At 40.3% G+C, this 27,638-nt stretch overlaps 1 protein-coding gene across 1 annotated transcript in view; it reads right to left on the bottom strand.

The window, feature by feature from the left end:
- The window catches only part of CRYBG1 (crystallin beta-gamma domain containing 1), a 198,722-nt gene that overhangs the window by 91,671 nt on the left and 79,413 nt on the right, over nt 1–27,638 (bottom strand). Inside the window, exon 2 of the mRNA XM_032338909.1 lies at nt 26,127–26,265. Within this exon, the coding sequence (XP_032194800.1) occupies nt 26,127–26,265 (139 nt within the window). The remainder of the gene's footprint in view (nt 1–26,126; nt 26,266–27,638) is intronic.

Raw genomic sequence — 27,638 nt, forward strand, 5'->3', positions numbered from 1 at the left:
GCGTGGCCTCAGGTCCCGCAGGGTCACAGAAGGATCAGGGGTGTCTGAGTGTCGCAGACCTTGCGGGTATTGGAACGGGAAAGCCGGCTACAGAGACAGAGCCGACAGTAAGCTCACAGCTCGGTGTTACCTTGAACTGGTCGCAGGCTCGGAGAGCTCAGAGCGCGGCCGGAGGTCAGGCAGACGGGAGTAACTGGGCGCTGTTCTCTGAGGGCGCACTGAGGAGTGCGGCCCTGGGCTCTCGGCTCCTCTGGGCCGGAGACCAGGAGGCCGCCATTTGTATTCCCATCCTCCGGAACTCTACGGAAAGCGCTCAGGGAACAAAAGCTCCTGAAAGCAAACCCGAGCGGATTACTCACCCCGGCCCCGGGTAAGGGCGGTGTAATTCCGCCTGGGGCAAAGACACTTGAGAATCACTACAACAGGCCCCTCCCCCAGAAGATCAACAAGAAATCCAGCCGAGACCAAGTTCACCTACCAAGGAGTGCGGTTTCAATACCAAGGAGAGCAGCAGAATTCCAGAGGAGGAGAAAGCCAAGCACGGAACTCATGGCTTTTTCCCTGTGATTTTTTTTTTAGTCTTGCAGTTAATTCAATTTTTTTCTTTTTCATTTTTTTGTTTTTTTCTTTTCTCGCCTTCGGGTAAATTTTTTTTTTTTTTTAACTGTTACCTTTTTCTTTTTTAACGATTTTTTACTAGTTTATCTAATATATATATTTTTTCATTTTTACATTTTTCTCAGGTGTTTTCCTTTTTTTTTTCTTTCTTTTTTCTTTTTTTTTCTTTCTTCCTTTTTGAACCTCTTTTTATCCCCTTTCTCCCCCCTCACGATTTTGGATCTCTTCTAATTTGGTTAAAGCATTTTTTCCTGGGGTTGTTGCCACCCTTTTAGTATTTTACTTGCCCCTTCATATACTCTTATCTGGACAAAATGACAAGACGGAAAAATTCAACACAAAAAAAAGAACAAGAGGCAGTACCGAAGGCTAGGGACCTAATCAATACAGACATTGGTAATATGTCAGATCTAGAGTTCAGAATGACAATTCTCAAGGTTCTAGCCGGGCTTGAAAAAGGCATGGAAGATATTAGAGAAACCCTCTCGAGAGATATAAAAGCCCTTTCTGGAGAAATAAAAGAACTAAAATCTAACCAAGTTGAAATCAAAAAAGCTATTAATGAAGTGCAATCAAAAATGGAGGCTCTCACTGCTAGGATAAATGAGGCAGAAGAAAGAATTAGTGATATAGAAGACCAAATGACAGAGAATAAAGAAGCTGAGCAAAAGAGGGACAAACAGCTACTGGACCACGAGGGGAGAATTCGAGAGATAAGTGACACCATAAGACGAAACAATATTAGAATAATTGGGATTCCAGAAGAAGAAGAAAGAGAGAGGGGAGCAGAAGGTATACTGGAGAGAATTATTGGGGAGAATTTCCCCAATATGGCAAAGGGAACGAGCATCAAAATTCAGGAGGTTCAGAGAACGCCCCTCAAAATCAATAGGAATAGGCCCACACCCCGTCACCTAATAGTAAAATTTACAAGTCTCAGTGACAAAGAGAAAATCCTGAAAGCAGCCCGGGAAAAGAAGTCTGTAACATACAATGGTAAAAATATTAGATTGGCAGCTGACTTATCCACAGAGACCTGGCAGGCCAGAAAGAGCTGGCATGATATTTTCAGAGCACTAAACGAGAAAAACATGTAGCCAAGAATACTATATCCAGCTAGGCTATCATTGAAAATAGAAGGAGAGATTAAAAGTTTCCAGGACAAACAAAAACTGAAAGAATTTGCAAATACCAAACCAGCTCTACAGGAAATATTGAAAGGGGTCCTCTAAGCAAAGAGAGAGCCTACAAGTGGTAGATCAGAAAGTAACAGAGACCATATACAGTAACAGTCAACTTACAGGCAATACAATGGCACTAAATTCATATCTCTCAATAGTTACCCTGAATGTTAATGGGCTAAATGCCCCTGTCAAAAGACACAGGGTATCAGAATGGATAAAAAAACAAAACCCATCTATATGTTGCCTCCAAGAAACTCATTTTAAGCCCGAAGACACCTCCAGATTTAAAGTGAGGGGGTGGAAAAGAATTTACCATGCTAATGGACATCAGAAGAAAGCAGGAGTGGCAATCCTTATATCAGATCAATTAGATTTTAAGCCAAAGACTATAATAAGAGATGAGGAAGGACACTATATCATACTCAAAGGGTCTGTCCAACAAGAAGATTTAACAATTTTAAATATCTATGCCCCCAACGTGGGAGCAGCCAACTATATAAACCAATTAATAACAAAATCAAAGAAACACATCAACAATAATACAATAACAGTAGGGGACTTTAACACTCCCCTCACTGAAATGGACAGATCATCCAAGCAAAAGATCAGCAAGGAAATAAAGGCCTTAAACGACACACTGGACCAGATGGACATCACAGATATATTCAGAATATTTCATCCCAAAGCAACAGAATACACATTCTTCTCTAGTGCACATGGAACATTCTCCAGAATAGATCACATCCTCGGTCCTAAATCAGGACTCAACCGGTATCAAAAGATTGGGATCATTCCCTGCATATTTTCAGACCACAATGCTCTAAAGCTAGAACTCAACCACAAAAGGAAGTTTGGAAAGAACCCAAATACATGGAGACTAAACAGCATCCTTCTAAAGAATGAATGGGTCAACCGGGAAATTAAAGAAGAATTGAAAAAAATCATGGAAACAAATGATAATGAAAATACAACGGTTCAAAATCTGTGGGACACAACAAAGGCAGTCCTGAGAGGAAAATATATAGCGGTACAAGCCTTTCTCAAGAAACAAGAAAGGTCTCAGGTACACAACCTAACCCTACACTTAAAGGAGCTGGAGAAAGAACAAGAAAGAAACCCTAAGCCCAGCAGGAGAAGAGAAATCATAAAGATCAGAGCAGAAATCAATGAAATAGAAACCAAAAAAACAATAGAACAAATCAACGAAACTAGGAGCTGGTTCTTTGAAAGAATTAATAAAATTGATAAACCCCTGGCCCGACTCATCAAAAAGAAAAGAGAAAGGACCCAAATAAATAAAATCATGAATGAAAGAGGAGAGATCACAACTAACACCAAAGAAATACAAACTATTATAAGAACATACTATGAGCAACTCTACGCCAATAAATTTGACAATCTGGAAGAAATGGATGCATTCCTAGAAACATATAAACTACCACAACTGAACCAGGAAGAAATAGAAAGCCTGAACAGACCCATAACCAGTAAGGAGATTGAAACAGTCATTAAAAATCTCCAAACAAACAAAAGCCCAGGGCCAGACGGCTTCCCGGGGGAATTCTACCAAACATTTAAAGAAGAACTAATTCCTATTCTCCTGAAACTGTTCCAAAAAATAGAAATGGAAGGAAAACTTCCAAACTCATTTTATGAGGCCAGCATCACCTTGATCCTAAAACCAGACAAGGATCCCACCAAAAAAGAGAGCTATAGACCGATATCCTTGATGAACACAGATGCGAAAATACTCAACAAAATACTAGCCAATAGGATTCAACAGTACATTAAAAAGATTATTCACCACGACCAAGTGGGATTTATTCCAGGGCTGCAAGGTTGGTTCAACATCCGCAAATCAGTCAATGTGATACAACACATCAATAAAAGAAAGAACAAGAACCATATGATTCTCTCAATAGATGCTGAAAAAGCATTTGATAAAGTACAGCATCCCTTCCTGATCAAAACTCTTCAAAGTGTAGGGATAGAGGGCACATACCTCAATATCATCAAAGCCATCTATGAAAAACCCACCGCAAATATCATTCTCAATGGAGAAAACCTGAAAGCTTTTCCGCTAAGGTCAGGAACACGGCAGGGATGTCCATTATCACCACTGCTATTCAACATAGTACTAGAGGTCCTAGCCTCAGCAATCAGACAACAAAAGGAAATTAAAGGCATCCAAATCGGCAAAGAAGAAGTCAAATTATCACTCTTCGCAGATGATATGATACTATATGTGGAAAACCCAAAAGACTCCACTCCAAAACTGCTAGAACTTATACAGGAATTCAGCAAAGTGTCAGGATATAAAATCAATGCACAGAAATCAGTTGCATTTCTCTACACCAACAGCAAGACAGAAGAAAGAGAAATTAAGGAGTCAATCCCGTTTACAATTGCACCCAAAACCATAAGATACCTAGGAATAAACCTAACCAAAGAGACACAGAATCTATACTCAGAAAACTATAAAGTACTCATGAAAGAAATTGAGGAAGACACAAAGAAATGGAAAAATGTTCCATGCTCCTGGATTGGAAGAATAAATATTGTGAAAATGTCTATGCTACCTAAAGCAATCTACACATTTAATGCAATTCCTATCAAAGTACCATCCATCTTTTTCAAAGAAATGGAACAAATAATGCTAAAATTTATATGGAACCAGAAAAGACCTCGAATAGCCAAAGGGATATTAAAAAAGAAAGCCAACGTTGGTGGCATCACAATTCCGGACTTCAAGCTCTATTACAAAGCTGTCGTCATCAAGACAGCATGGTACTGGCACAAAAACAGACACATAGATCAATGGAACAGAATAGAGAGCCCAGAAATAGACCCTCAACACTATGGTCAACTAATCTTCGACAAAGCAGGAAAGAATGTCCAATGGCAAAAAGACAGCCTCTTCAATAAATGGTGCTGGGAAAATTGGACAGCCACATGCAGAAAAATGAAATTGGACCATTTCCTTACACCACACACAAAAACAGACTCAAAATGGATGAAGGACCTCAATGTGCGAAAGGAATCCATCAAAATCCTTGAGGAGAACACGGGCAGCAACCTCTTTGACCTCAACCGCAGCAACATCTTCCTAGGAACAACGCAAAAGGCAAGGGAAGTAAGGGCAAAAATGAACTATTGGGATTTCATCAAGATCAAAAGCTTTTGCACAGCAAAGGAAACAGTTAACAAAATCAAAAGACAACTGACAGAATGGGAGAAGATATTTGCAAACGACATATCAGATAAAGGACTAGTGTCCAGAATCTATAAAGAACTTAGCAAACTCAACACCCAAAGAACAAATAATCCAATCAAGAAATGGGCAGAGGACATGAACAGACATTTCTGCAAAGAAGACATCCAGATGGCCAACAGACACATGAAAAAGTGCTCCATATCACTCGGCATCAGGGAAATACAAATCAAAACCACAATGAGATATCACCTCACACCAGTCAGAATGGCTAAAATAAACAAGTCAGGAAATGACAGATGCTGGCGAGGATGCGGAGAAAGGGGAACCCTCCTACACTGTTGGTGGGAATGCAAGCTGGTGCAGCCACTCTGGAAAACAGCATGGAGGTTCCTCAAAATGTTGAAAATAGAACTGCCCTATGACCCAGCAATTGCACTATTGGGTATTTACCCTAAGGATACAAACGTAGTGATCCAAAGGGGCACATGCACCCGAATGTTTATAGCAGCAATGTCCACAATAGCCAAACTATGGAAAGAACCTAGATGTCCATCAACAGATGAATGGATCAAGAAGATGTGGTATATATACACAATGGAATACTATGCAGCCATCAAAAGAAATGAAATCTTGCCATTTGCGACAACATGGATGGAACTAGAGCGTATCATGCTTAGCGAAATAAGTCAAGCAGAGAAAGACAACTATCATATGATCTCCCTGATATGAGGAAGTGGTGATGCAACATGGGGGCTTAAGTGGGTAGGAGAAGAATCAATGAAACAAGATGGGATTGGGAGGGAGACAAACCATAAGTGACTTTTAATCTCACAAAACAAACTGAGGGTTGCTGGGGGGAGGGGGTTTGGGAGAAGGGGGTGGGATTATGGACATTGGGGAGGGTATGTGCTTTGGTGAGTGCTGTGAAGTGTGTAAACCTGGTGATTCACAGACCTGTACCCCTGGGGATAGAGTATTACGCCTCCATCAGAAAGGATGAATACCCAACTTTTGTAGCATCATGGACGGGACTGGAAGAGATTATGCTGAGTGAAATAAGTCAAGCAGAGAGAGTCAACTATCATATGGTTTCACTTATTTGTGGAGCATAACAAATAGCATGGAGGACATGGGGACTTAGAGTGGAGAAGGGAGTTGGGGGAAATTGGAAGGGGAGGTGAACCATGAGAGACTATGGACTCTGAAAAACAATCTGAGGGTTTTGAAGGGACGGGGGGTGGGAGGTTGGGGTACCAGGTGGTGGGTATTATAGAGGGCACGGATTGCATGGAGCACGGGGTGTGGTGCAAAAATAATGAATACTGTTATGCTGGAAATAAAAATAAATAAAAAAAATAAAAAATAAAAATAAAAAAAATAAAACTAGCTAAAAAAAAAAAAAAAAGATACTTATTCTATACTTTGTGATCTAATGCAATACTTATTTACTTTGTTGCTCTAATTGTTCCAGTTTTGGCTACAGGGAGCTCTTTCAGCTGGCTCTTATGTCCTTTTTAACATATCTCTACGCGCGGGCGTGTGTGTGTGTGTGTGTGTGTGTGTGTGTGTGTGTGTGGCACTTTTTACATTCTGGCACTACAAGATACTCCAGGCTCATCTTGTATGTTTTGGGATCCAGTCTTACAATCAGCCATTTTTCTAATGATCCTGGTACGTGTTATCAGAGAGCAGTATTAGAAACCAGGATGTGGCTTCTAGGTGTGCTTGTTGCTACTGGAGTATCATTGATTCTAGGGCCTCTGAGCTGACAGAACAAGGAAATAAATATGTATACCAACTGGCATATATATATATATATATGTGTGTGTGTGTGTGTGTGTGTGTGTAAATATTTCTGTATGTAACCGTCTGTATCTATATTAAGCTAAACATGATGTTGGGATTCATACTGATGTTGGGACTGGCTTTTATTCCAGCTGTGGGGGTGCAGAGTAGGGGAGGTACAGAGAGAACAAGATTGCCCAGAGGATGGTAATTGTTGAAAGTGGACAATATGTAAATGGAAGTGGGACACTGTGGTGATCTAGTACACTATTCTCTCTACTTGTGAGTATGTTTTTAAATTTACATAACAAGAAAAACTTTTGTTAATAAGAATAATAAAGGTTGAAGAAGGCACTTTTGGCTTCACTCCAAGCCCATTTATTCTTCCTTTATACAACATTTTCATGAGCATTGCTAGCTAATTTGCAAACACATAACTAATTGAAACACTTTAAACATTTTAAAAGACTTTTTTAAAGTGTGCAGTGACAAAAGTAAGAAATTTCCGGTAACAAGAAAGGAACTTCTCAAAAAAAACTATATAAAATAATATAAAAATGATAATGTGCTGCAGTTACAGAACACACACTAAGTAAGCTCTAAGAACATTATTATATTTCCATAAAAAAGCTGTTCTCCCTAATAATCACGTCTTATCAAAAAAGCTATCTAATATTTAGCATGTTTTGTTTAAGAAAAAAAACAAAAATAAGTAAACATATCTTTAGGTTTTATTCAAATCAGTAAAAATTTTTAAGTTTCTAACCTACATAGATAGGCACTAAGTCATCATAAAAGTGAGCTGCCTAGAACAACTCATTCTCCAAGGTTCTAAGTATTGGAACTCAGCTCTAAACATCCAGTTCCTCAAAATATTTAAGTACTTTATATTTCCACAAAAGCATACATTTAGTGCTCATGAGAGTCTAAGATTTAACTCAAAAAGAAACAAAAATTCAGCAAAATCTATTCTTACCCTAATAATTCTGTGAAGGAAAAGGATTACATGAAAGATCTTTTTTTTTTTTTCAAACTCCATTTCTGGTTAAAAATGTAAAGCAGGTATCGGTTTATGGTCACAAAAATTTTCATGGAATACTATGTTTGTTTTTCTCTCCCTATAAAAGAGAAGCTAAAGCCATATTGATATGCGTTGTGCTCAGAGTATATATGTTTGGTTTAAAATATCCTGAATCAGTGAGCTTTTTATTGGTCAGTGCAATCTGTTGAAAGGAAAGTTTTGGGGTGCCTGGCTTGCTCAGTTGGTAGAGTATGGGACTCTGAATCTTGCGATCATGAGTTCAAGCCCCATGCTGGGCATAAAGCTTACTCAATTAAAAAAAAAAGTTTTGGAAAAAAAAAATGTTCTGATATATACTATTAAACTTCTCTCCCTAAATTAGACCCAAGATCAGAAATAAGGGATGAAAAATTCTTCTTTTCTCTGTCTTAACATCTTTTGTCTATTTTTCTTTCTACCCTTTTTGGGTATGGGCTGCAAATAAATAGGACTCTTTCTTTTCTGAGTGCCTGCCATCAGAAGGGCACAATAAGGACAAAACATGAGTTGGGAGGGGGAGGCTTAGAGAACTGCAATAGCCCAGGGGCTGCCACCTCATTTCCTGCTGAGCCACACCCCACACAACCGTCACGTGACCAGGCTGTTAGCACTGTACACTTTGGGAGAGTAACATGCATTGAAGAGATTATGCCCAGCACTCCTCTAAGAGGACTCTTGTTGGGGTGTGATGTTCCAGAAATTAACCCTAGCTTCTGGGTTCCTTTGAATAATTTATAGAGAAGACTAAAATAGATATGATCCTGTAGAAGTATGAAAGTAGAAACCAAGACAGCATTACCTATCAGCAGACAAGGCAGGCCCGGATAAAAGGCCTGCAAAGAAGACCCACACATTGATGTTCTGTCATTCTGGTGCTGGGATACTTCCTCTAAGGATAAGATTTGTCTGCTCTTTGCTTATAGGATTTACCAGAAACGTTCTGGAAGGGGAGGCCAAGTTGCATTAGATTAGCCTTGCTCCCTGATGACCAACATATCTTTCAGACTTCATGGACATCCTCAAGAAGCTTAGTTCAGGGAACTTCTCTCTAAAGACCAGAAATCATGTGATATATTTTCCTTCCACGTCATTACGCCAAACTCCCCTTTTCTCGCCAGTCCCTCACAACCAGTTTCCAAAGATGCCAAGCAGAGCAGTGTCCTTTCATGTGGAAAACCACAAGGGTAGCCCCAAAATAATGCAAGAACAGCATGCATTTGAGACATTTCTATTTGGCTTTCTTCAGTAATATAGTACATCGGGCTATATACATTTTGTTACAGTGCAGGAGACCCAAGTTCAGTCTGAGAATGAGAAATCCCATGATTCTTTTTTTTTTCTTTTTAAAAGATTTATTTATTTGATAGAGAGAGAGCATAAGGCAAGGGAGGGAGAGGGAAAGGTTCAAGCAGATTCTGGAGCCGGAAGAGGGGCTCGATCTCAGGATCCCGAGACACCTGAGCTGAAGTCAGACTCTTAACTAACTGAGCCATCCGGGCGCCCCTCACTATTCTTGACTGAGTCCAGCAATACACCGTTTGGAGTCTAGGCACCAACACCCTTGCTTTTCCTTGTTTGCAAAGCATAGATAATGACACCCACTCTGGGACTGGGGCATGAGCTAATTAATGATTGCACAGTGCTAAATATAAAGAGGCTTCATGGCACAGGCAGGTAATATGTCCCTTTAGGAGTGACACATGTTAATTACACTGCGTGAGAGCCCAGCAAAGCTGCATCGGTCATTTTGAGAAAGGTGGTCTAGGTAGGTCTACCTTGTTTCATTTTTAGGATGATATACTTGCTTTTTGGTTTCTTGCTCCTAGATTCATCTTTGTAATAGTGCAGAATTATCTTATTTCTATTTATTATTTAACTCCTTGCCTCTGGCCAGCTAGCAGTCAGCTCAGTTTTTCTGGGTGTGTTACAGAGCATTGCGCTTACCAGGCTGTTGCTGGACAGACTGGAGAGGAGAGGCTATGGTAACACCTTGGAGACCGAAGGGAGGCTCCATGTCACTGAGGAGATGTCCAGGATTGGCCTGGCAGCCTTAGAGCTGGCAGTGGGGCTGCACCCACACTCCCTCCCAGCACAGGCCTGGGCTTTCTGCCCTTGTGCGAGTAGACTCTCTGGGAGCCTTGAAGCAGAGTTGCCAAAGTTTGTTAGCAAACTGGTTTCTGACCAAAAAAAAAAAAAGGACTTTCTGTACATGAAACAGCTACAGAGAAAGATCTTTTTCCTTTGAATGCCATTAATTGGGGCATTAAAGTAGATGAGAAGCTTGTCCCAAGGGGACATCCCAGGCATGACGATCCCCCCAATTACAGAACTGTAGTGAAGGGAAACACTATGCTGTACTTCCTGTATCCAACTAAAGTTAGTACAACAAATCACACTGAGAAAACGGGACTGCTGAATGCCTACTAAGTATTAAGCAGACATGAGAAATAAAACAACTAAGGAAATTAAATTGAAAAAGATATAGAGAAAAATTTATTCGTTCACTCATCACATAGCGAGAACCTCGTCTATACCAGCCATTGTGCTAGGAGTGGGGACACAGCGGTGAAGGAGAGACGAAATCTTTGTTTCACAGAGTTTACACTAGGAGGGAGAAAGACAACCAACAAGCAAAGAAACGAGCAGAAAATACATAGGATTATGCCCTATGCAGAGAACTCACGTAGGTTGGGGTGATCATGACTGAATGGGCTCTCTGCAGAGGTAAGATCGAAGCTAAGATGTAAAGGACAAGAGGGAATCTATCCTGTGAGGACTGAGGGGAAGTGTGTTCCAGGCCGAACAGGGAGAGTCAAAATCTCAAGGCAAGAATGAGTTCTGCGGGCATGACTGCACCGGCATGACTGCACCGGAGTGGCTGGGCCCAGCAAGGAGGAGAGTCCGAGTTAGGTGGGGGCAGGACGCTCACGAGAGGCCTGTGAGCCCCCATGAAAACTGGAGATTTCTTTTCTAAGTGTGATGAGAAGCCATTGGAGAGTTGTGAAGAAGCAAAGAAGTGGTAGGATCTGAGTTGTGCCTTTAAAAGACTTCACTGCTGCTCCGTGCAGAGATGTGTAGGAATAAGAGTAGGAAAGCCAGGGGGACCCTGCTTAGTTATGATCTGAGTCCTGTGGTTGCTACTTGCTCCTTATTTGGGAAAGCTAATGACCAAGGATCATGTCCTGGCGACTTCATGTCTAGTGGGAGAGTTATAAGATAACCCCATTTTGAATGCAAGCTGGTGCAGCCACTCTGTAAAACAGTATAAAGGGTCCTCAAAAAGTTGAAAATAGAGCTACCCTATGACCCAGAAATTGCACTACTGAATATTTACCCCAAAGATACAAATGGAGTGACCCGAAGGGGCACACGCACCTGAATGTTTATAGCAGCAATGTCCACGATAGCCAAACTATGGAAAGAACCTAGATGTCCATCAACAGATGAATGGATAAAGAAGAAGTGGTATATATACACAATGGAATACTATGCAGCCATCAAAAGAAATGAAATCTTGACATTTGCAATGACATGGATGGAACTAGAGAGTATTACGCTCAGTGAAATAAGTCAATCAGAGAAAGACAAGTATCATATGATCTTACTGATATGTGGACTTTGAGAAACAAGGCAGAGGATCATGGAGGAAAAGAGGAAAAAATGAAACAAGACGAAACCAGAGAGGGAGACAAACCACAAAAGATGCTTAATCTCAGGAAACAAACAGGGTTGCTGGAATGGAGGGGCGTGGGAGGGATGGGGTGGCTGGGTGATGGACACTGGGGTGGGTATGTGCTATGGTGAGCACTGGGAATTGTGTAAGACTGATGAATCAAAGGACTGTACTCCTGAAACAAATAATACCTTATATGTTAACTAAAAAAAAGAAAGAAAAGATACTCCATTTTTGTGGCTTGGGAAATTTCAGACTGCATTGCACAATAAGACAGCCGTAGCCAGACAGGTCTTTGTGCATGTGTGGATTACAGAGTTACCATGTTTATCTCACTCTGGCCCTTTCCACAGCCATCGGTTCCCCCATTGACTTCCTGCCATACTTTTGTCACTGGCTGCTCCGAACTCTTCTCCACACTCCAAAACCACCCTATTCTCAATCATCAGTTCTTCCCCAGGGGTAACAACTTTATCCCTTTCTCTACAAAGAAAAGTAAAACTCTTCAATGTGAATTTTTTTGTGTCAACTTCACATTCGGATACTTCCTTAGTTTGGGAAGATGTGCCTCTGAAATTCTGCCCTCCACCTGTCTGAAGGTCTGTGTCTTAACCTGCTTGAGCTTCCAAAATGGTTCCCTCGTTCCGAAGCATTTTAAGTGTTATCTCTTTGTTCTCTTCTCTGCTTCTCACACTAGAGCCCGATTTGTCCGATCTGAATAGGCAGCTCTGCTCTCCGTGCTGCTACTTTTTGGCACTCTCTAACATCCCCCCCCTTCGGGTCTGTGACTCTCCTTCAACGTAAATGAACCTCAGCCTCCTTCTCCAGTTCCTAGTGTCCCGATCGCTCTACTCCCATAACCGTCAAGAACTGTACGGATTCAGCCATATCCTTCTTTTTGCCAAATCCTTTCTCTGCTTCAACTTACCTATTTCTTGACTTCCCTCTTTTACTTGTTCCTATATGAACTTTATGTTTCTCTAAGTTTAAGCATTCATTAAATCTCTCATCATTTATTCAGCACTGACAGACGACTCTCAGTTATGTAGGATTCTGGGAAGTCCCTCCCTGACATTCTTTCTCCAAACTTACTGCAGGTCCGCAGTCCCTTGTGCAAAGCCTATTGGGGCTGTAAGTATTCTAAAAGCAAAAATCTTCAGATTTTGGAATGATAATACGCATATATAACATAAGGCATTACTATCTGCTGCAAAAATGTATGACAATTCATGCTAAGTGAAATAATTAAAGACAATAAATTTCCTCATAAGAGTTCAGGACAGATTTTGGTGCCAGATGAGTTTTGATGTCAATTTACAAAAGAAAGGAAGGGAGGAAGGAAGGAAAGGAGGTGTCTGATGGCATCGCAGGTCTATTTCTCTGTACTGTTTTTTTCTGTTACACTAAAACTTTCTACCTTTTTTTCTACCTCTAACTTTTTTCAAGTTACTACTTCAAAGTCTACATTTTTTAAAAAGGGCAAATTGATTTTTCTTGCAAGCAGTCTTCCTTTCTGAAGAATCTCACTTGCTACCAGAAATATCATTTTTTAATTTTTTTTTAAAGATTTTATTTATTTATTTGACAGAGAGAACTCACAAGTAGATGGAGAGGCAGGCAGAGAGAGAGAGAGAGGGAAGCAGGCTCCCTGCCGAGCAGAGAGCCCGATGCGGGACTCGATCCCAGGACCCTGAGATCATGACCTGAGCCGAAGGCAGCGGCTTAACCCACTGAGCCACCCAGGCGCCCCAGAAATATCATTTTTTAAAAGCCTCCTAAACTAAAAACCTTATTCCATCCACTTTTGCTCTTACATATAATCTATCATCGAATTTCTTGACCTCAACCCATTCAACAGCCTCTACTTTAATACAAGCCCATACTGTTCAACAGCCCCTTGGGCAGTTTCTGAAATTCTAGCCCCCATCTATAATCATGGCTTTTTATTTCCCTAAATTCCACCTTTCCCTCACACCAAGAATATCAATGGCACTACCTCTGAAATATTTCATTCATCATGAATGCTTCTTTGCTCAAGAACTTACAACACTTTCTCTGTCAGTATTTAAAGATTGGGTCACATCCCACATTTATTCCTGAAGAAAGTTCAGCTTCCTAAGCTTCCTCTCTAACCAAACACATGGTATTTTGATTTATCTTCTCACGAGTCCAACTGCTACCCTGATTCTGATGCCTTTCTTAATTGTAAGAAAGAACAATGCAGTATCAGATGTAACTGATATACTGTTTTTTAATTTTTTAGTCCTAAATAAATTTTGTTTGTCCTTCCTGTTAGACTCATTTTAGGGTAGGCTGTTGGCAATTTGTGTGACTGAGTTAGTCAGGGTACTCCCAACAATTCCCTTTTCATTCCCTTCCATGTTCACTGAAAGGAGAAACTCCCAAGGTACCTCATTAACAAGCATGGAATGAATAAATAAATAGCACATGTACTAAACATAAAGGAACAAAGCTTAAGCCACTGGCAGAATGTGAACATTAAAATTGCAGAAGCACTAGAGACTTTTAGTGAGCTTTGAGTGAATGCTGAGTACATGGGTATTGAATCTCTTTCCTTATTTTGTATACTTTGACCTTCTAGTACTTGTTTTCTTTTCTCCTATGCTCTACCTACTAATTCCTTCATTACTATTTATGCTGGGAAAATACGTGATGCTCTGTTTAGTACTTTGGATGCCCGTCAATGGATATTTACTCATAAACTTGAAAATATTTGCTATCTCAAATAAAAATTTTTTAATGAAGCAGAGGTGTCCCTGACTGGCTCAGCTAGTAGAGCATGCAATTCTTGATCTCAGGGTCATGGGTTTGAACCTCATGACATGTATGATAATGACATGAGTTAGTAAAATTGTTACATAAAATGACAGATACTAGAGGTGGAAGAACATTATGTAATCTAGTCAAGTTATTATCATGATTTTTTTCAGCAGTAAAACATTTTATGCATAAGAAATTGTAACAGGGATTCAGCCATATGTAGAAAACAGAAGTGAACTTCCTTCAGTGAGGACACAGCACGAAGCTTGCAAGCCTGAGTTCCTCTCCCATCCACCCTCCAACCGTTCCTTTCTCCCTGTTGCAGCCTTCTGGGCCCCCCCAGAGAATTCCTAGGGTTCCACAGAGCGGTATCTAAACCAGCTCCCATCTCCTAATTTGCAAATATAAAAGCTGGTGCCCGGGAAGGATAAATAATCTACCCAAGATAACGCAGCTGGTCTAAAGAAAGAAACGCAGCTAGTCTAAAGCTGGTCTGACATCAGAGCTCTGGTCTTTTGGCTACATTCAGTGCTGTCTAGTTCACTTTTCTGGCCATTGCATTTCCCTGTATTGACTGTCTTCTTTGCCAGGTACTGCCTGAGGTGCAAATGAGATGGGAATATCCTGCCCTAGAGAATGCTAAGAATGAAGAGAGAGGCTTCCGAATAATTATATGGAGAAATTACATGGGATGATACAGTATTCCGTAAGACCATGGGAGATGTCAGATTAATATCAGCTGAGAATGCAGGGATACTTCGTAAATGAGATACTATTGAATCAGTTTTAGAAATGGATAGATGTTGATCAAGCATAATTTTTTGCATTCACTATAGTCTTAATAGATTACTATAGTCTGTTCAGACTATTACAGGTTTAAAATAGAAAATCAAAGAGGGGTTTTTAAAGGGCATTTGTCATTATTATAACATATATTGTTGTTTTATAAAATACCTGGGAAAAAATCAGAATTTGAATTAATAGATTAATAAATGCCTTTACCTTTTGGCAGAGCTTCACTTAATTGCTAAACCCATAGAAGTTAATAATTCCTAGAAGTTTTTTGATATTCTACCTATTTTAGGTGAAAGTTAGGAGGGAGTCCAAGGGCAAAGTCCTCTGGGCTGGATTGAACGATAACATCAAACAAGGAGATGCTTAAATGAGGAGTTTCAGCATCCAGACCAGAAACAGTCCCTACTTCTCTCATTTTCTAAGTTAGCCATTCTTCATTTTAAGATTCTAATAAAACAGAATGAGAGGGTGAAAAATACCTCACTATTTAGGATTCTTATTTGGACCATCATGGTGAATAGCATGCTTGGGTTTATAAGATCCTCATTTAAAGTCAGCAGGGAATTAGTTTAGATGGCCCAATGTTTACTGGGATGATGCAGGTTGCCTTGGAAATATTCAGATCTCTCAAAACCACATGGCACCCCAATGCTCTAAGCATTTAAGTTTGCGTTATCTGTTTATTCTCCAGGCTCAAATCTTTGTTTTTCCCCATGTTCCCAAGACCACTTTCTTCCATGTTGCTGGTTAGAAGTTATTAAAAATAGCCCCTGGAAGCTGATAATGAATGAGTTTGCAAAGGACACAAATCTATGCATAGTGTATTTCTGATCGATCTCTACATGGCATTTGACTGACACTGTTCAGGTGCAATGGCAGAGAGAAATCAAAGTTTGCTAAGAGAAAATGACAGTAAAATCAACAGTCATGGGAATAAACACAGAACAATTAATATATTGTCCCTTGCCACTTGTCTTCAAGCTACTAGGGTCCGTCCAACTGATGCGGTCGGTGAATGGCCAACTTCAAATGTTTTACTCTACTTTCAACTGTCACTTCAGCATTAGATGTTCTTCAAAGTGCCTGGGTGGCTCAGTTGTTAAGTGTCTATCTTTGGCTCTGGTCATGATCCTGGGGTCCTGGGATCGAGCCCCATATTGGGCTCCTTGCTCAGCTAGAAGCCTGCTTCTCGCTCTCCCAATCCCCCTGCTTGTATTCCCTCTCTCACTCTCTGTCAAATAAATAAATAAAATCTTTTTAAAAAAGTATATGTAGGGATGCCTGGGTGGCTCAGTTGGTTAAGCCACTGCCTTTGGCTCAGGTCATGATCCTGGGGTCCTGGGATCGAGTCCCATATCGGGCTCCTTGCTTGGCGGGGAGCCTGCTTCTCTCCCTGCCTCTGCCTGCCTCCCTGCCTGCTTGTGTGTACTCTCTCTCTCTGGCAAATAAATAAATTATTAAAAAAAAAAAGTATATGTAACACACACACACACACACACACACACACATCTTATACAAACACATACACATATATATATTTAAATCTATTACCTATTTCATTAAATTATGGGTTATACTGTAATCAGTACCCTAGAGAGAAACAATACATCGGAAGTGTACAGAGCATGCTTTTCTTAGAGCACATCACAAAAACTGGTCTGACCTACACATTCTACACATTCCATTCTAAAAGTTTCAAAGCTATCATGTGAGAACAAAGCAAATATGTAACAGTATAGGTGAAGAAGAGAGGGATTTAAATAAGCATCAGAGGAGAGCTCAGCTTGGTGGGGATGGCCATCCCACATTTTACAAAGTAGCACAAAAGATTTACTACTAAAACAACATACTGGCTTCTACAAACAGGAACTGGGGATAATGAGTAAGATCAGGGTTGACCTTGATTCACCTTGCAATCTCAAGACAACATATCCTGCCAAAAGAGGTACATAAAAAGCACTTCTGAGCTGTTGATATGGAATCTTAGCTAATCATTCTATGTGATTTAGTAATATCTGATTCAAATAAGAGCTTGGACTACTGCAAATGAGCCCAACCGAAAGGAAAGCCACTTTTGAGAGAAGACAAGGTAACTTGGTTCTGAAGTTGGTTCTCAACCAACTTCAGAACTGGTAGTTGGTTCTGAACACCAAGGTTCTGGAAAGGCTACAGTAAAGAGGACTAAGTCTCTGAGAACAGTACCCAGCAGGAGCTACCTTCACAGGCATTTACTTCACTGGTTAAGCTCGAAGCAATTGCTGTTCAACACTCAGAAAAGTAAAAAGAATCTAAGAGAATATACTAATAAATAGTGCCCAGGATACTTGCAAACACACAAGAATAGAATGGCATTAGCCTGCATAACAGTAATAGATACTGATTCACAATGACAAACCTCATACTCAAACATTATAAAAGAGACACTGGACAAATCTGTGACTCAAGATCCCGGCAAGGACCTACCTCAAGATCCCGGTCATGGACCCTGTTTCTGGAGTTTTCACGTCTATTCCAGGAGTCAGGACACCTATTACGATACTCAACACTCCTGCTCCGATTATTGGCACACGCATGGCACCTGCCACAGCCACAGCCACAGCAGGTCCGGCTCCCCATCGAGGTTCTGAAAAGGACTGGTCTTCAGATGCTCCCCAGGAGCGAGTGATAAGTATTGCGGAAGAAGTAGAGGGGGAAGTAGAGTCCAGAGCTAGATATGCAGCCACATATGGTCCCAACTGGCCCAGCTGTCGTCAGAGTGCAGCCAGAGGCCTCTGTTCTTAGCAAAAGAAGGGATTCCCAATGAGGGATTGCTGACCCGCTATGATTACAGAAAAACTCTGCATCAATTCAAAAGAATACAACCCCCCAGTTTTTCATCTCTTCAGCCAAAATGATGATCTGCTCCTCTCTTGATGTCCTCACGAAAACAAATGAGCATCACTGGCTGGAGACTCGTCTTTATTATGGGGATGATGTCATAAGAGCTTTAATTTCCCACTCTACTGTATGAGCTGGTAGGAGTTCAGCTTAAAATTTGAGGATGTCAGAGAGCAGTAACAGTAATTACTACTTGTACAGAGCTTTGTCTATACCCCAGGCTTTACAATCACTAGTGATTCCTTACAGCCAACCATCCATGCTGACCACGATGGTCACCAGCCAGTATTCTTGAAGGAAATGGATCTGTCTTGACTGGAGCTGAAAACAGAATCCCAAAGACTTTAAATGTTTTCGATCCTTGATGCTTGGAGTCCAAGACTGCTGTAAATATTTTTAATAGCAAGTGCAAGAAATTTCTTTGAATAAAAGGATTGAAAGATACGCAGAAGCAGAACTGGAATGAAGGAGAGGAAAGAGCATTTCAGTTCCTCTTCTGAGACCTTCATTCAACTCCCCTGTCTGTATGACCAGAAAATATTTCAGGAGTCCCCCTCCTGTTACTCCCCTGTCTGGTAAGGGCAGAGAAACATTTCCGTTTTTTCACTACTTAATAGCTCCTCCCACACAAACCCCCACCCCCCAAAACACAACAAACTTAAACCCTCACTGGATAACAGAACACTTGATTATTTAAAAAGAAGAAGGATATACAAAGATTAAAATGTCCTCTATAAGAACATGATTTTTACCAATACTGAATACCAATGATCACTATTTAGCACAATATCTTCAGCAAGATAAACAATCCAATGCAAAAATGAACAAAGAACATGAAGATAATTCACTGAAGAAATACAAATGGTCAATAAGCAAAAAAAAAAAAAAAAAAAAAAAAGAGTTCAACCTCTTTTTTATTTGGAGAACTGCAAATTTAAATGAGACACCAACATATTGGAAAAAGAAAAAGACTGATTATATACAACATTTATAAAGTGCCTAGAAAAATAGGTACTTTCAGTCACTTTGGTTAGGAGCTTAGGTTGATAAAAACTCTTTATGGGCATAGATATGGTAGTATCTATAACATTTAAAAATCAGCATTTTTTCCATTAAATAATTCTGTTTCTGGGGAATTTACCTTACAGAAATACAGACCAAAAAAAATCCCATAGAGACAGCATTGTTGATAGAAGAAAAAAAGTGGACGTTGGGGTGCTTGGCTGGCTTACTCAGTGGAACAGGTGACCCTTGATCTCAGGATTGTGAGTTTGGGCCCCACATTGGCATAGAGTTCACTTTGAAAAAGGGGGCAATAACCTATGTATCCATAAATAAAGATTGGTAAACCACACAACAGTATAGCCATTACATTACATATATGAAATACTCCATAGTAATTCAAAAGAGGCATATTTTATAGGTATTAACTTGGAAAGATGATCCTAAAGATTGATAAGTAAAAAGACAAGTTAGAGAACTGTGTACCGCGTATGAACATTTTCTGTAGGAAAAGCACAAATGGACTCATTCTGTTGACATAAATGCATAAGAAAACATTCTGAAAGGATACACACCAAGCTAGTTAACTTCAAAGGTGATGAGAAAATTTGTCTGTTTTGTATGTTTCAGAATATTGGAAGTCTTTGAAGCAAGCATATATAATATTTAGAAGAAAAACAATAAATATATTATCACACTTAAAAAAAAAAACAAACCCGAAAACCCTAGCCCAGTCAAAGCCATCTAGTTTGGATTAATACAGGAAATGGACTGGCTAATATATATTTATATGTTTATTTTTATATATGTAAATAAACAGCACCCACAGTTATTACATCAAAGGAAGACAACCATATGTTTGGGGTAAAAGAAAAACAAACATTTCCTTGTGGCATCCTGGTTTCCATGATACCTTCACATGCATGCTATCACAGACTGGTAGAGATGGCCTGATTTTTCCAAAGCCAGCTATACACAGGCAATCAATCTTTTTCTTATAAGGCCAGACATTTAGCTTTGATGAGAAAAACAGCTGGTATACCATATCCTGCTCTTTGTAATGCCATGTTTAGGAGATTAAAGCAACATTCTCCATCCTATGGAAAAAGAGCCCAGGCTATGGAACCTAGGCTGGAAAGGCAGCTCTAGCTGCACCCGATAATACCAGGCTTTTTCAGAGACAACAGAGTACTTCCTATGCCACCCAGCTCTCCCTTGATCTCTGCAACTCAACAGAGCAAGTGCTAGAGGAGAAGGCGGAGGCATGCTCTGGAAATGGCCACATTGTCTTTCTGCATCCCACACATGGCTTATTTCTGTACATATGTGTACATGTATTCGGTGAGTTTTCCTGCTCTACTTTTGAAAGCCTAATTAATAATGGAATTTTTACTGGAACCAAAATGCTGCACTTTGGCAATAGCATTGTTTTCTATTATTATTTATTTTTTTATGGTGAATGTAGAGTATTTCATTCATGCAGAATGTACAGCTAATGTTCCAGCCACATGAATGCAACCTGATCCTTGGGGCTCCCAGTCCAGTGTGGAAGGAGACTTGTAAATTGGTACAGTGTGGTAAGTGCTGAGTTTGGGTTTCATCCAAGGTAAATGGCTTTTCTGAGGCAGACATCATGAAGGAAGAGCTGTTGGAGCAAGACCTTAAAGGACGAGTAAACAAAACGTGGAAAGACTTGTAGTCATGGGAAGAAATATTTGCAAAGGCAGTAGAACAGTCCACTGAGGACACTTGGGAACAGTAGCCCCTGAGACAATGCAATCAGGACTGGTATAGATTATAACAAATGGAGAGAATCATACAAATTACACAGGCATACATAAACCATTTTAATTTAATTTTAATCACAATATAACTTAAATCGTACCTATTCATTCCTCAATCTTAAAATTTTTTTGAATATGCAATACCTTCACATAGCTCAAAATTCAAAATGTGAGAAAGTATACAGCATAAAATCTCTCTTGCCCATGTCCCCTACCCTATCACAGGCAATTAGTTTTGCATATATTCTTCTATATATTTTTAAAGATGTTTTATTTATTTACTTGAGAGTGAGAGAGAGCACAATTTGGGGGGTGCAAAGCAGAGAGAGAGAGAGGGAGAAGTAGGCTTCCTGCTGAGCAGGGAGCCTGATGCAGGACTCGATCCCGGGACCCTGGGATCATGACCTGAGCTGAAGGCAGCTGCTCAACTGACTGAGCCACCCAGGTGCCCCATATACTTCTATATTTTCTTATTTAACCTATAAATAAAAACAGTTATCCTAATCCCCTAACTCTTGCACAAAATGTAGCATGCCATACGCACTGTTGTCTATAATTTTGTTTTCTAACAGTATTACACCTAGACTTTTACATCAGTACTGATAGAACACAGAGAAACTCTTGCCATGAAGTTGGTCTGATAAGGCTGAGAGATTGAAGTTGGGCAATAGACTTACCTACGTGGATAGGACAGGTCCCAGGGTCGGGGGGAGTGGAGTGATAGTGAGATCTGGCTGGTGATGAAGGGAGACATTTGGGACAAGAAGGCCCAAGGGCTCAGCAGTCTCTATTTACAACACCAGATGGCACAGGTGATTTCGGGTAAAGTGCCAATAGTTAAGGTGAAATGTAGCATTGGGATGGATGGGTGACACTCATATGTCCTTTAAGTTAAGTCACGATCAGGATGGTCTAACCTTATTAAATGCTTCTGTCTCCAGGTGAGGGTTGGAGGTCTAACTCTTCCAGAATTTGGGAGGTCCTACTTTTGCATCATGATTTTAGAACTGTCCTTGACGAGATTAGTAGCCTGGATGCCTTAAGGCAAACTGTGGGAACCCAGTGATCAATGTTCATGTAGTGTCCTAGGCAAAGCCAACAGTGAACAAGATACCCTACGATGTTCTGTGGGATAAGGCAGGGTGGGGGTGGAGTGAACAAGTCTGAGGCCTCTTAAGTCCTTCATATTCTGAAGCTGATCTGGCCTAAGAAATGAAGTAAGGCGGGGGATGGAGCACCCAGAGCAGAATCCGTGGACCCATGTGGAGTAGCTAGAAAGAGAGAGGAGAACCATGGGTGGGCAGGGAAATAGGGCATCCCCTTCTCAAAGTGGTCCACCACCAAGGAAAATGAATGTGTTAGAAAACAGTTTTTTCTTCTCTCCACCTCAACCAATGTTTGTTAAATTGGATTGTTATACTTCTCGACTAAACTGGAATAACTAGACTGGAAACTAGAAATGCTCCACCTTAACGATTCTAAGATGAATTAGGCAATAAAAAAGCTGTCAAAAGTGATTGTGGTAGAACCGTTTCTGAGAGAGCGGAGACGAAAGCAGATACCTGTCTGTTGCAATGATTCGGGAGCATCCCAATCTCCAAGAGTAAGATTAGAGACGCATGGATGTTTCCTGAATGACAGGGCACAGAAATGGTGACAGGACTCAAGATCTGTACAAGTGACTTCTGAAGGAACAGCACTGATCTGGCAAGACTTCTTCTCCTCTATAGATTAGAGTGACTTTTTTTTTTTTTTTTGAGGTGGGGCAAGGGCTTATTTTATCTTTTAAAAAAGTACATGTGCACACACACTTGTGGATAATAGGAAATAGAGGCTTTATCCAGGTCATCAAGAATGAAAGAATCCAAATGGTTGAAGCAAAATAGATTTTTGCTTGAATTAATCAAATAATTGCTGTTCCTGTTTATTCCATTTTATTTGCTTGACTTGGCTCCAGAATGATTCAAATCACTATAGTCACATACTATTTTCTAGATCAAAATAAGTGATTACAATCGAAAAGGGATTAAATGGGTTTTGTTCTAGAAATCATAGAAATTCTCATTAAGGTAATTGCTTTCTTTGAAGAGGCTGATTTTATTAACAATACTTGCTTAGCATCTTGTTCTTTTTATTTTTTTAAAGAAATGCTTTAATCCATAAAAAGTGTTCCTTCATGTCACAGAAATACCTTCATGTAGTGGAATTAAGACATTTTCACTTATGAAATAAAATAAGCAGGAAATATAACATGATAAATATAAGTACATAAATATAACAAACACATAGTAATCTGTAATGTTAATCCTCTCTTACCTGCAAAGAAAGAATTACTCAACATAATAGTCACTTATATACAGAACATACGTTTTCATTTAGTGATACCACTTCCCTCTGCTTTTCTCTAACGTGAAAAAGTGGTCTGTTAGAAATAAACATTTTACATAAACATATCTTCTGCTGTAAAATGGACTAAAGAATTTATGTGCCCATTTAAAGGAAAGACGGTTTTGTACAAATAAATATAAAATTCCTGGTGATTTTTCCCATCTAAGATTTGAATTCTAGTAATATTCTATTTTGATATTTGTTAGGGTTTTTCCCTTATGCATGTATATATGCATTTCAGAGGCAATACTATCTTTGTAATTATAAACCCGTATTTCCGTTTACACAAGCAGGTATAGTAAATGTCTTCTTATTTTAATTGAAGGATCCAATATAGTATTGTCATCTTTAAGGAATGGCTTAGGAATTTTAACAGCATGTTAAATAAACAAATGCAATAACAAAATGCACAGAACAAATACAGAGAATGAATAAATTCTGGTTGTTTGGGGAAAGGCAAATTGCTTAACTTTAATGCAAATACAAATTTAAACACTCATCTGAATAAATGCATATAACTAAGAGAGCTGTATCAACTCGGGAATCTTAAGAAGAATTTATGGTCCTTTAGTAGGGAAAGATGCCAAGGGTGGTCCTCCTGCACCAGCCTAATAAATGTGCTGATTCTCCAAGGAAGTGAGCAGGCTCACTGCAGAGCAGACTAACAGAAGGGTACTGGGAAGTGCGGGGCGGTGGTGGTGGGGGGGGGTGTCCCCTGACTCTCACAGTAGGTATGAACCACCCAGAATCTAAGAGGAGTTAGCTTCTGTTTCCTAATGATCCTGGCTACGCCCATGCCGGGGGATGCTTTGCACTTCTGAGAATGATCCCCCGACTCCGTCAGCCATGATCTCCAGAGACAAAGTTGAGAGCACATCAGCAGGGAAGAGAAAGTCCACTCCACCACTTCTCCTTTTCTCCAGGCCTGGTAGACTACGCAGTTGAGAAAGATCAAGAGAGCCGGGGCCCAGAGAGTGCAGGACTAAGGAAGAGGTATAGTGGAGACAGACACAGAGAGAAAGAGACGGCAGCCCCAGAAGTGGACCTTGGAGGCCATCCCTCAGGCAGAACGTGTGATACAAGTAGAGAGTTCAGGCGGTCCCCGGCTGACCCCATCTCGGTGACCCTCAGAGACAGTGTAGCCAGAATGGCAGACTGCTTCTGCTTCCTGCTTCACTTTCTTGTCCTTCTCTATCTGCTCTGGCTCGCCGCTCCCCTGGGTTCCCAGTTCACCTGTCTCTGGCTGCCAGCCTCCCTGTCCCTGCCCACCCTCGCAGTACTGAATGCTCCGGGTTGGCATTGGGGCCTCTCCCTCTGGGCTGCCCGGAGCCCCTGGGACTGTCTTGGGGCGGTGAACCCTGGGAGAAAGGCCCTTCCCAGGTACCCTTCTCAGCCATCCCTCCTCAGAGGATTTGTTTTGTGCCCCAGCTGTGAATGCTGCCACCTAGCGTTTTCTGGACTTGAGGAAACATCAAGCGAACCGCCATACAACATGCCCAGCGAATGGCATGATACTTACACAATTAGTTTTATTTTGAATTATTAAAGGACATGTGTAAGAAACAACTTGAAGCTCTAACTGGGGCCAGTGACTAGCTTTATTAGGTTTTATTTACAGTTATAAACTCTTTCTTACAATGAAAGGACAAAATGTGAAATGAGTTTGAATGTAAGTATAATATACAGCAAGCTAGGTTAATTTTTAAAATTTAAATTTGATTTTTTATTTTAATGTTTTATAAAAGTTAATTTTATATTTCAGATACTCTGAATGATATTACACTGTTTTGAGTTACCAAGCTTCTCTATTGCATTTCCCTACCTACTTTTTTTTTTTTCTTAAAGATTTTATTTATTTATTTGACACGGAGAGAGAGAGAGAGAACGAAACTGGGGAAGGGCAGAGGTACAGGGAGAAGCAGACTCCCTGCTGAGCGGGGAGCTTTCGGGGAGCTGGAGCTTGACCCAGGACCCTGGGGTCAAGACCTGAGTCAAAGGCAGGTTCTTAACCCACTGAGCCACCCAGGAGCCCCTCCCTCCCTACCCTTATCATGTTCTAATAAAACATAAATTTTTAAAATGTTTTTTACTATTATTAAATCTCATTTTTTTTTACTGCTTTCATCACTAAGTAATTTAAAAAATTTTTTATTCTAAATTGTGGTAAAATACATGTAAGAAAGATAAAATTCACCATCTTAATCATTGTATGTACACAGTTCAATGGCCTTAAGTATATTCACACTGCTGTGCATCCCATCTCCAAAGCAAGTTTCTTTTTGGTGGGAGGAGGATTTGTCTTATGACAAAATATCTTTCACTTCTAACACTCACTCATCTTACTGCAGTAGTTCAGAACAAGAAATGTACTGTACAACCTTTAAAGCCCGGCAGCTCCACCAGCTCTCACGCTATGACTAAAGACATCATGGTGCTTTCCTGCCACGGACAAGTACGTGAGTAATATCCTTTTATGAGTGAATGAATGCGGTTAACATGTATGCGCTTCTCTATCTCCCACATTGGGGAAAGCTCTTTTTTTAAAGGCAATACAATTGAGTCAGAACTTTCTATACAAACATCTAGATACTAAGAAGTAACTGCTGATATAATACCAACTCTAAAATCCTTGCGGTAGGAGGGAGTATAAATGCTTTTTATGGGCCTTCCAAGTATCGATGTCCTATTTATTTTGTACAGTCTGTGCAAAAAGAAAAAAAGGCAGGCAGAAGGCACTCATGACAATGAGGAAGAACATCTGAAAGCAGCACAGAGCAAAGATTCACACTCATCTCAAGACTCATCATTTATTATCATGGTGCTTTGATAAATAACGCCCTTCCTACAATTTACATTCCTTTTAAGTATGTGTTTTTCAATCAGACAAGGGTTATTTTGCCATGTTTCTTAATTCACTAAGGTGTTTATTCTGGGAGTAAATCAAATATTGGAAACAAAGCATTACCTTTCTAAACATTCCTGGTTCCAGAGGTAAAGGGCCAGGTCCTTCAGCCGTGGTGTGAAGGAGCTGGGATTCCCCATCATGCAGTGCAAGTCTCTGGCACTCCGGAGCCACATGGCCTCCATCCTCTACCTCCAAAGCCCTGTAAAGAATGGAAACATAGTGAGGCCAATAACCCATCAAGAACTCTGGGAACTCAAGAAACCCAAAGGCACATTTCGATCTGTGTATTTCCAATAAGCCAAGATGAGGAATCATTCTTCAAAACCTACACAGGATTGTAGATAATTTGGTTGTCTCATGCACATTTAGGAATAAGCCATAAGGACTTTGCCATGTGGCCAACATAATTCTTTTAAACCCTATGCAGAAAATAAATTGGAGTTAGATAGGTAGAAAAATAGCATTTATAGACAGGTTTGACAATCTAATTTCATTTTGCGATTTCTTGGTTGCTCTACTGTCATCGCTCTTAAGAAAAGATAGTTGTAATTGCCTGAACATTGGAAATAGAGTAGGAACTAAATCCATCAGGAGAACAATCTAGGCTATGCCAGGGAAAAGGAATCATTCCCAGGATTAATATTTATTAGAGTTTAAAGAAATGGAAATCAATGAAGGCTCAGTGTTCTAGTCAAACCCAGTGGTTTCCTATCCAAAACCATTTCCTTTATCCAAACTCCCAGACACCTCCCCTTTCTCCCCCCACCCCACATGTACTTTTTCTTTACTAATAACCCTGATTTTGTTCAGATATCCATCCCCCATGTGCCTCAGAGGAAGCCACTTCTGGCTTGCTAGTCCATTGTGATTGGCCTATTTCTGGTGTCCCATTCCCCTCGCCAGTAACGAGTTTATACATATGCCATACATCTCTCTGGCTGATATTACCCCATTGATTTATGTCTCTCTGACCCTCTAAATGGTTTGTACTTTGCCTGACTTATCTGGTGCAAGTCTGGCCAATGAGATGTGAGGGAGTCTGCTGACGGAATCAGTGTAAGGTCCTTCTCTTAAGAGAAAGTTTACAGAAAAAACTAGTTCTTTCCTGTAGTCCAGTGTCATGCCTGCCTATGACAAATGTGACAGCCTCTCTGAAACCATGAGTGGCATTAGCCAAAGGAAAACAGATGGAGCAGGAAGCAGAGAGAAATATGAGGGCTTGAGTCTTCAAATATATTGTTGAGCAACTGCATTAACCAATCCTCTGGTACATATGGAAACCAATGGTACATAATAAACGCTCTATTGTTTAAGCCATTTTGAGTGGAGTGTTCTCTGTTATCTGCAATTGAGCATCCTAAGTGACAGAACCATTGATAAATTTCTTTTTTTAAAAAAAGATTTTATTTATTTATTTGACAGAGAGAAAACACAAATAGGCAGAGATGTAGGCAGAGGGAGAGGGAGAGAGAGAGAGAGGGAGAAGCAGGCTTCCGGCTGAGCAGGGAGCCCGATGCGGTGCTAGATCTCAGGACCCTGGGATCATGACCTGAGCTAAAGGAAGATGTTTAA

Source organism: Mustela erminea, chromosome 4 (assembly GCF_009829155.1).
Source record: "Mustela erminea isolate mMusErm1 chromosome 4, mMusErm1.Pri, whole genome shotgun sequence".
NCBI classification, from domain to species: domain Eukaryota; kingdom Metazoa; phylum Chordata; class Mammalia; order Carnivora; family Mustelidae; genus Mustela; species Mustela erminea.